This window comes from Prionailurus bengalensis, chromosome D4, assembly GCF_016509475.1.
Source record: "Prionailurus bengalensis isolate Pbe53 chromosome D4, Fcat_Pben_1.1_paternal_pri, whole genome shotgun sequence".
Classification (NCBI taxonomy): Eukaryota; Metazoa; Chordata; class Mammalia; order Carnivora; family Felidae; genus Prionailurus; species Prionailurus bengalensis.
The window spans coordinates 80,506,991-80,516,983 of NC_057359.1; the positions used below are offsets into that span (position 1 = coordinate 80,506,991).

At 49.1% G+C, this 9,993-nt stretch overlaps 1 protein-coding gene across 10 annotated transcripts in view; it reads left to right on the forward strand.

Annotated features, from left to right (window-relative positions):
- Positions 1–9,620, forward strand: part of CNTRL (centriolin) — an 83,710-nt gene extending 74,090 nt beyond the window's left edge. For all 10 annotated transcript variants that reach the window (XM_043565440.1, XM_043565447.1, XM_043565445.1 and 7 more), the window contains 9 exons: positions 1,023–1,211; positions 1,619–1,844; positions 3,308–3,513; positions 4,518–4,658; positions 5,231–5,503; positions 5,678–5,740; positions 7,434–7,640; positions 8,861–8,945; positions 9,187–9,620. In XM_043565440.1, coding sequence (XP_043421375.1) covers positions 1,023–1,211; positions 1,619–1,844; positions 3,308–3,513; positions 4,518–4,658; positions 5,231–5,503; positions 5,678–5,740; positions 7,434–7,640; positions 8,861–8,917 — 1,362 coding nt within the window. In that variant the 3' untranslated portion in view covers positions 8,918–8,945; positions 9,187–9,620. The remainder of the gene's footprint in view (positions 1–1,022; positions 1,212–1,618; positions 1,845–3,307; positions 3,514–4,517; positions 4,659–5,230; positions 5,504–5,677; positions 5,741–7,433; positions 7,641–8,860; positions 8,946–9,186) is intronic.
- Positions 9,621–9,993: the final 373 nt, after the last annotated feature.

The window sequence follows — 9,993 nt, forward strand, 5'->3', positions numbered from 1 at the left end:
AACTGCCACCTGCAGGCGATCTGGGCATCCGTCTTATCAGATGTTCGTTGAGAGCTGTTCTTGACCCTTCTACTTCTGACAGTCTTCTTAAAGGGAACGGAGTGTTGTCCTGTGAGAACAGTGTGTGATTTAAGTTTCAGAGAACCTCAGGCAAGTTCTGGGCTTCGGTTTTCACTGTGTAGATTAGGAGTTCGATTAGACGTCTAAATCCTTCCATCTACCTTAAGGATTCTGTGTTTCTAAGATGTAGAAAACTTCAAATCAAAGTATCCCATCTTTAAAAAATTCTTACACAGGCTCTCATGAGTATTTTCTGTGTTATTAGAAACGGAACTTTTTTTCAATTTGAGGGGCGCCCGGATGGCTCAGTCGGTTGCGCGTCCAGCTCTTGATCTCGGCTCAGGTCATGCTCTCACAGTTGGTGAGATCGAGCCCCATGTCAGGCTCTGTGCTCACAGCACGGGGCCTGCTTGGGATTCTCTCTCTTTCCTTTCTCTCTGCCCCTCCCCCACTCATGCTCTTTCTTTCTCTTTCCCCCTCAAATAAACATTTTTAAAAGAAATGTTTAATTTGGATTCCTCGCGGAAAGAAGAAGTTACTGTTTTCTTGAGTTTTTCAACCCACATAAATATTTCAAATAGTAACAAAACCATGACTTTAGGTTCATTTTCAATAGGAATTAAGCCTTATTCACAGCTCTCCTTAATCTTCTTAGCAATCTTGTGAGGTGGGTGTTGTTTATTCCCACCTCAGTGACTAAGCAACTAAAGTTCAGAAGAACTGGGTCTCTTAGGTTTCAGCGTCTTCTGTCGTCTTACTTTTGAGACACTAAACAGAGGAAACCTGATGATTAAGTTGCACTTCGGGGGCCTTAAATAAGTTTGTTGAGGTAATAGAGGACGTGGGACTTCTGAGATGCTTCTCACGTCGTCAGACTTGACTGATGCCAGGAGGGGCACTGGCCAGCCCTGGAACGGATGGATGGCTTTGTTAGCAGCTTCCGTTTGTTCTGTCACACGAAGGACCTGCTTGACATCGCCGAGCAGAAGGACGTGCTGCTCAGCGAGCAGACCAGGCTCCAGAAGGACGTTGAGGAATGGAGGAAGGAGCTCGAAGACTGCCAGAAAGAAGGGGAGACAAAGCAACAACAGCTTCAAGTGCTTCAGATGGAGATTGAAGAAACCAAGGCGAAGCTAGCCCAACAAGAAACGGTACTGCACAGCTATGGCGTGACAGAAAAGGACACGCTTTGTCACTCGGGCGTTTTCTCCCCAGGCGGAAGCTATGAGGGGTCCCCCATAGGACTAACTTCCCTTCACTGCCCTGTGTAACCGGGGAGGGTTTCACACCAGCACTTTGACTCTCTTGGCATTAATATTTGTGGACCATTAAGACCGCAGAACATCGCTCCCGGAAAGAATCTTGATGGCCACATGCCATTTGCCGCGTGAATCCCCGCCTCACGTGCCAGCCAAATAGTTTTCCAGCCCCCGCTGTCTGTCACTGTGGGATGTTTTCTGCTTTCTCTTGGACTTGAAAATATCTAGCGCCCATGAAGTTTCCCTCACCTGGGACACCTGTGTTTGTTATTTTATGACTAAGGTTATTCTCTGTTAAGATGTTTCAGAGACTCCAGAAAGAGACAGAATGTGAAGAAAAGAAGTTAGAAGCCAGTAAGGCGACTCTGAAGGAGCAGCAGCAAGAGCTGGAAAAGGAATTAACGAAGCAGAAGAGCAAGCTGGACCAGGTGCTCGCAAAGGTGTTGGTGGCGGAGGAGCGTGTCAGGGCTTTGCAGGAAGAGGAGAGGTGGAGTGAGACCCTGGAGAAAGCGCTCTCCCAGACCAGTACGTATTCCCCAACGTGGCGGTCTGGCAAAGTGTGTCGGGGAGACCCGAGCCTGGCCCCGGCCCGGCAGGGCATCGGGAGGAGCACGGCAGGAAGGAGATGCCCCCCCGCCCCCCGGGGTCCTGCCGGCCCTGTGAGCGAGGACACGGGGCACTTGTCTCTGTGGAGACGGGATTTGACCCTGAGGCTGTCAGGTCTTTCTACTTGACCACGTTGCCTTCTTCCGGAATGCTGCCTCCAGGAAGAGCGACGTTCAGGCAGAGAGGTGCCAGAAGGCACTTGATCTAAAGGCCTTCTGTGAAGCAGTACGTTGTTTTGAGCTTTGGGAACAGTGTTCCGTTTCATCTCAACCAATCAGAAAACAGTATTAACAGCTCCACTTCTGTCTCAGTTTGACCTAGTGAATGGTACCAAAATACAGGTGTTCGTTTTGGGGGCTGTCGGCGCTCTCCTGAGCCATATTTCAGTCAAGATGGAAGTCCAGGGTGAATCATTGTTCCCACATCAATGAGTGATTCTGTTCTTAGGCTTCAGGGTTTAGTAATGTTCAGAAAACTTTGGTCTCCCCGAGTGAACTCAGTGAAAGGGTTATTAGTCCTTTTTCCCCAGCAACTCTTGATACACGCAGACCCAGCCATTTCATCGTGACAACGAAACTTCCCAGATGTGCTGCACCTGACCACACCAGACGTGTGAAAAGTAAAACTTGGACAGGGTGTTACTCCAAAGAGTATGATTAGAAAAACCTATTTTATTTATTTAAAAAAATTTTTTTTTAAATGTTTATTTTTGAGAGAGAGGGAGAGTGGGAGAGAGAGAGAGGGAGACGCAGAATCTGAAGCTGGCTCCAGGCTCTGAGCTTGTCAGCACAGAGCCCGATACGGGGCTCGAACCCACGGACCGTGAGATCTCGACCTGAGCCGAAGTCGGCTGCTTAACCGGTTGAACCACCCAGGTGCCCCAGAAAAATCTATTTTGAACGTCAGTGTTTTTCATAAACATTATTTATGGAGTACTCACTAGGTACTTCGCGTTCGCATACACAATTCCCGTTAAACGCCAGGAAGTAGGCGCCTCCTGTATAGGGTAAGGCTCGTGCTGCTCCAGATCCCATGTTCTTTGCACCGCGCTGCCTCCCGTGAATTCAGGAGAAGCGCTGGTGCACCTCCGTGCAGGTTTATAAGAAGCATTTCGGCCGTCTGTTCCAGGCCTCCTGCACCTCAGGACTGCTGTATCCTCACTGCTCTCAGACACCCAAAGGGAAGACAGTAGCTGTCTGTCACTTTGGGATCCGGCCCTCCAGGACCCAGTGATGTCAGGAGGCACCTTCATCTGGGCTCTGATGTGGGTCAGGGGGGAGTTGGAAGACTCCGTGATGCCTGAGCGGGTGACATGGCGTTACGCAACCCGCCCACGGCCAGCCCGGGGCCTCTGGCTAAACTACTCAAAATGCTCGTTTCAGAACGACAGCTTTCGGAACGGGAGCAGCAGCTAACGGAAAGGTCAAGTGAGCTACTGACTCTCCAGAAAGAGGCGGACTCTATGAGGGCAGACTTCAGCCTCTTGCGGAACCAGTTCTTGACAGAAAGGAAGAAAGCCGAGAAGCAGGTCGCCAGCCTGAAGGAAGCACTTCGGGTCCAGCGGAGCCAGCTGGAGAAGAACCTTCTGGTGAGTCCCCGCGGCCCTGGCAGCCGTCGCGGAATTCGCGCCCTTAAATCCTTCGACTAAAAACTGCTTCGGTGTAGACAAAATCAGTGACCTGTCAACTCGGTCCCTAACCCGACTGTTGTTTCTGGTGTGTCTGTGCCTGATTTGAGCTTGAAGCTGATGGTGTCTTGCCTGAGTCTGAGCCGCCAGCCCTAGAGGAGCCCGGCCGGCTGGAAAGATGGTCACGTGAGCAGACAGTGTCACCACAAAGCAGAGAGCGTTCTCCGCAAGGGAGCCCCTGCCTGCGCCTCCACCCGCAGGGGCTGGAGAGGGTTCTGGGGGAGGAAGGCTTCTTCTGGAGACATCTTTGCCCCGCTGCAGTCAGCACTCACGGATCTCATCCTGCCCTTTTCAGTCAGCCTTCGCTTTAATTCATCATCGTCCTGAAACCAAGGAGTTCAGTCTCCCGGGCTTTTATCCCTAAAATACATTGAGGATAAAAATCTGGGGAGGTCCAAAACAGCTCACGGTGGGTGGAGGCAGATGGGCAGGAGTAGAGACTGTCACGGGAATGGACTTTTCTGACACCGCCTGAAGGAAATCGAGGTCACCCTGTTGTGTGAACGGGTGTGTTGCTCCCCAGAGGGTGCTGTATACACTGACAACTAGCGATTCTGCGACGTGATTGCAAAGATCTGGGCATCTAAATTTTCATCCTCCGGATGGCTCTGTGATGAGGTAGTACCGTGCTCGTCACAGACAGTTAACGGAGGGGGAGAAACGGAAAGTAACGTATTGTCACGGGTAACGTTGCAGACGCAGAATTCCGACCGTGGGCTAACAGGCTCGGCCCGCGTATGGACCCCCAGCTCTGCCACAGCTGCTGAAGAAGGCAGGTGGCATTATCCCCACTTGACAGCTGGAGCCCAGATGGGAAGTGTCAGAACTAGTGGGCGTGTAAGGCCGTGATGCACGCATGCGTCCACGTGCCGGACCCCGGGGTCATTTTCCTCCTCCCGTGCCAGGAGCAAAAGCAGGAGAACAGCTGCATGCAGAAGGAAATGGCGACAATCGAACAGGTGGCCCAGGACAACCACGAGCGGGCCAGGCGCCTGATGAAGGAGCTCAGCCAGATGCAGCGCGAGTACGTGGATCTCAGGAAACAGGTGCGCGCCCGGACCCCACGGGCCGGCCGGGCAGACGACGCTCGCTGGGCTTGCTCACTCCCCGCGGGGCTCAGGGTTTTTTTCTTAAATAGCTCTTTGAATAGGAGCATTTCTTTGTGCAAGTTGTAAAAAGCCGATTCTGAGAATGTCCTTGAAATCAAATCTTTTTTTTCTAGTCTTAAAATTGAGAAATGCACCTCTACGAGAAAAAAGTATTCGCTTAAAATGTACTTCTAAAATCCCCTTAAGTGCGGCAGGCTTCCGTTAGTTTTTGAAAGGAAAGTGGCAGTTCTTCAGCATGAAATTTTATCACGTCCCAACGAACTGTGTTGAAATGTTAGATTTTCTGCCAGAAACAAGTCTATGGGACCCAGATCCCCAGGCAAGAAGGAATGACCCCAGGAGAAAGCTCTGCCATCCTGTAATGTAACCAGGCTGAGAGCCGTTTACGCCAAGAGTGGGAGAGCTTAATTCTGCAGATGGAAAGTTCCAGACATATTTGATGCATTAAATAGTTCAGTTCCGTGTAAGTCCCAGACCTTACCCAATGGTATTTGACTCTCGCTCTTTAGATGACACACCAAAAAGATTTGGAGAGAAGACAAATGGAAATCAGTGAGGCGATGAGATCACTTAAATGTGAGGTGAAGGATGAAATCAGAACCAGCCTGAAGAATCTCAACCAGTTTCTTCCAGAACTACCAGCAGATCTGGAGGCTATTTGGGAAAGGAATGAAAACCTAGAGGGAGGGTTGGAAAGCTTGAAAGAAAACTTCCCATTCACCGTGAGTGAGAGACCATCACCTTTGGAAGAAAAACTGAATTTTTCCCAGATTCACATAATGGTAAGGTTTATCCCACTCATCTCTGGACTCTGAAGAAGGATGATTTTATTCCCACCTCCTCCCCCCCCCCCCCGCCCCAATTAAGCTGAAAACCAGAATGGGGCTGGGGGAGGGTGGGAGGAGAGAAAGGCTAGTGGTGTTTGGGACTCTGATGTTTCCCCGTCTCTGAAAAAGGATGAACACTGGCGTGGAGAGGCACTCCGAGAGAAACTGCGTCACCGTGAAGATCGACTCAAGGTTGCCCTTTATTATTTTTTATTTCTCTTTTATTTTTTTATTTTAGAGAGAGCGTGCACGTGTGCAAGTGGGGGAGGGGCAGAGGGCGAAAGGGAGAGAATATTAAGCAGGCTCCACGCTCAGCACAGAGCCCCATGCAGGGCTCAATCCCACGACCCTGGAATCATGACCTGAGCTGAAATCAAGAGTCGGACACTTCGCTGACTGAACCACCCATGCGCCCTGCAAAGTCCCCCTTTGAAACAATATGGTAGGAGACCCTTGGTGTGTTGAGGAGAGATGGGGAAATTGCTCACCTGCATGCACTGCTGTCATTCTCTCTGTTACGGCACCAGCAGTTTTCTAGATCGCATGGTCGAGGCTCAGAGAAGTTGGCATCGCACAGTCAGTACAGTATTGAAAACCATGAACTGTGGTGTTCGGCCCAGTGTTCTTAACCTGTGTAGTGCTGCTTTGCCTCAGCTCCAACTGACAGAACCCGAGTACTTGGGACAGAAAGTAGAGATGCAGTGATGAACCACAACGGGCTCACAGGCCAGTGGTTGGGGGAGAGACTGGGACTACTGGAAAAGTAGGCTTGGGTGTCAGACGGGAAGTTGTTAGGCTCAGAACACGCGGAGCCTGAAGGCCTGTGAGCCAACCAGGGCCGCTCTCTCCCTGGGTAGCTGCAGAGTCTGGGATTTAGCGGTCAGTGTTGACCTAACGATTTGGGGGTGAAGGATATAGGTGGGAGTTGGAAGGTAGGAAGGGGATAGAATGAGAGGACAGGATGTGTCTTTGGAGAATGGCTACATATACAGCATGGCTGAGGAGGAGCTGTGAGCCCTGTTGAGGGAGTGGAGGCCCTTGATGTGCGATAGCCTCCAGTCACGTGTGGCTGTTCAAATGTAAACGAATTATAATTAAATCAGGTTAAAAATCGAGTGCTTCAGTTGTCACATTTTTAGTGACTCAATAGCCACCTGTGGCTAGTGCTAACGCTTTTGGACAGCACAGATACAGAACATTCCCGTCATCACAGAAAGTTGTGTTAGAACTGCCGTAGCCTTGGAGAGAATCATTTTGAAGAAACAGCACAGGGGCAAGTAGCAAAGTAGTGTGGGGCTGAGGACTGAATATACTGTGAGAGACACTGAAGATATCACGTATAAACCCATCTTCTGCTAAGTCTGGGCGGAAAAGAGAGACTCGAGGTAGTCATTTAATGGGGAGGCCGGGGGTGCAGAAATCCTAAGCATTGTTACGGTGGAGAGAACAGGCCGAGCAAGAGGCCCAGGTCGGGGTGCCTGGGTGACTCAGTGAAGCACCTGACTCTTAATTGTGGCTCAGGTCATGATCCCAGGGTCGTGGGACTGAGCCCCACTTGGGGCTGAGTGCTGGGCACAGAGCCTGCTTAAGATTCTCTCTCTCCCCCTGCCCCTCCCCCACCTCTCTCAAAATAAACAAACATTAAAAAAAAAAAAAAAGGCCCAGTTAATGACAACGCGGAATGGTCCAAGTTTTCTACACACTGAGAGTAGCCACCAGCATCCTCCTGGATTTTTTTTTTTTCTTGAGGACAAGAGCATTTTCAACAGCCATTCCTACTTTAGAATCGTCAGATTTGCCTATCGGTGTTAAGATGAGGAGGCTACTGATCGTTCAGGTACGTTGCTTCTGTGTAAAACCCTAAATTTCACCGTGACACTTTCAGGCCCAGCTTCGACACTGTATGTCCAAGCAAGCAGAAGTGTTAATTAAGGGGAAGCGGCAGACAGAGGGCACTTTACACAGCCTGAGGAGACAGGTCGATGCTCTGGGGGAATTGGTCACCAGCACCTCTGGAGACTCCACGGCGTCACCCAGTCTGTCTCAGACAGAGTCTTCCCTTGCTGAGGACTCTCAACCCGGACCGAGCCAGGTAAGAAGAGGCTCTGTTCTACACATGGGAAGTCTCTGAACGCTTTGGGGGCCACAATCTACACAGAGGAGACTCAAAACATAAATGCCACCTTCAAGTCTCTGGAAAACTTGTCTTACGGAAGACTTGCTTTTTTTAAATGGTCCCTGAGAAAACTGGAATCGGTTGGTTGGGAAACAGAAAGAGGATAAGGTGATGGCTTCGGGAACAGCCTAGAACTCGGGACTATCAGGGACGTAGTGAATCCTTTGCTGTGCTCCACCGGTGGATTCCCTTGTTCTCTGCTCCGTCAGTAGAGCATTCAGGCTGTGAGGCCAGTCCGGGTCCTGGTTTAGCTGGTCTGTCTCCCTCTCTCGTGGGGAAGAATGACTGGCGTGTGCCTACTCCGCCTCCTCAGCAAAAGTCTGAACTCAGGCCTCTTAGCGCAGGGTCTTTAGAACCCCCGAAGTTCACGAAGGCATTCTGTGTGAGACGTAGACGAGGTTATTTATAGTTGAGAAGGACCATGAAACACACTCATGTAATTAGTAAATAGTGACCCAGAGATAGGGAACGGCTCCCACTTTTGAGCACCTACTGTGTGCATGTACGAAGCACTTTACATATATCATCTCATGTAGCCTTTGCCTCCTAGGAGATACCTCCTATCTGTAGATAAAGGAGTTGTGCACAATGAAAAATGTCCTGGCAAAAGACAAAACCAGGACTTCAGGGCTCATCTGTCACCACTGCAGAGCAGTATACAGCATGGCTGTGCCTCAAGGAACATTCAGCAGCAGTTGCCTCTTTCATAGGCACATAGCTCTGCAGCAGCAAAGCAAGATTTGAACAGGATTCCCTTAACACCTGTGGTGGGACCAAGTCGGGTACAGGCCAGAACCAGAACCATCATGGGCCTCGGGCAGCCTTAAGAGTGTCGGAGGCACCGGGTGTTGGAAGGAAGGTGGCTTAGAGGGAAGACAGCCCACGGCAGAGGTTGAGTGCGTCGGGGTTTAGGTGAAGAGTTCAACTGTCAGCTCACAGTGGTGGCCCCAGGGGTTGAGGTGCTCTGAATTCAAATTCGGGAGAGTAACAAGTGTTAGAGGAGGGGGGCGGGGGGAAGACTGTCAGAATTATTTTGGGAGTCTGGGGTCGTAATCCAGGTGTGTGGGATGAAAGCCTGAACGGAGTTGGAGTTAGGGGCTGGCTTCTGAGCCCAGTGTTTTCATCTCCCTTTGCAGAGCTCCTTCCAGGTTCTACAGGGTCCGTCACAATTTCTGGACAGTTACCGACACTGATGCCATTTCCAGCTCCCGGCTCATGGGGGTACGTATTACAGAGTTCTTTTAACTACCACTTCCAGTTGGAGGACCTTCAATTCTGTCTTATACAGTCTTAAGCTTTTCCCTTTACCCTTGGGTAATTTTACACAGTGGTTCATCTCAAAACATTTTTCCAAAGAGGTACTCAAGTATGTCTTTTACCTGTTAGCCATGGTGCCGTCACTTGGTTCTGTTAATACTTTGGTTACTGTTGCAAGAATTCCTCCCTTTTGTCTTAACTGCAGGAAGAGAACTGTTCAGCCAGATGCGGAAACCTATCTGAGGAAATACCTTCTCTACCTCACTTCGTAACTGGAGTGCCGCTTGGTTTTTATCAAGATCCAGTGAACTCAGATGCTGCACCTCCACTGTAGCTTACCCCACCTGTATCGTTAAATGCCAGGGTTTTTGTAAATCACATGTACATATGGGAATCGTTGTGTACAACTTAAACCAGGGTCCTAGATGGCTGAGGGTTTTGTTTTTTTTTTATCTTTGAATGTGTTGCCATAAAACTACCGCTGATTGTAATTGCAAATTGGAAGCTATAAACTGGTGAAATTATAGCTACGTAGAGGAAAAAAACAATGTACTCAAGCCCTTCATTTATAGTGTCAAATTTTATTTTTGGATTTTGCTTAAAATCTATTTTCATATGAAAATAAAAGATAAAATAGTCTGTCATGTGACTTTACATTTCGTAGATCTACAGTAAAGCCATCAAATTTGTATCTTAACTCCAAGAAAACGGCCATCTTCCAAATGGTTTTTCATCTTTTGCCTGAAGTATGTTGTATCTGTCAATGAACATACACCATATGGAAATCTATTATAAAACTACACTTCGGGTGCTTTTTCTCAACCAAAAATATTCTTTGGTGGAAAATTAGTAGAATCTGACCCAGTGGTAAATTCAAATTGTGTTCAGACTTTTAAGGTTTTGAACTACTATAATTAATGGCTCGACTCCATGATCTACAAAGACATCATTTCAGAACAAGAATAGCAACTCCTGTCACAAAAAAACCACGTGGCAACAGAATCACCCTCAT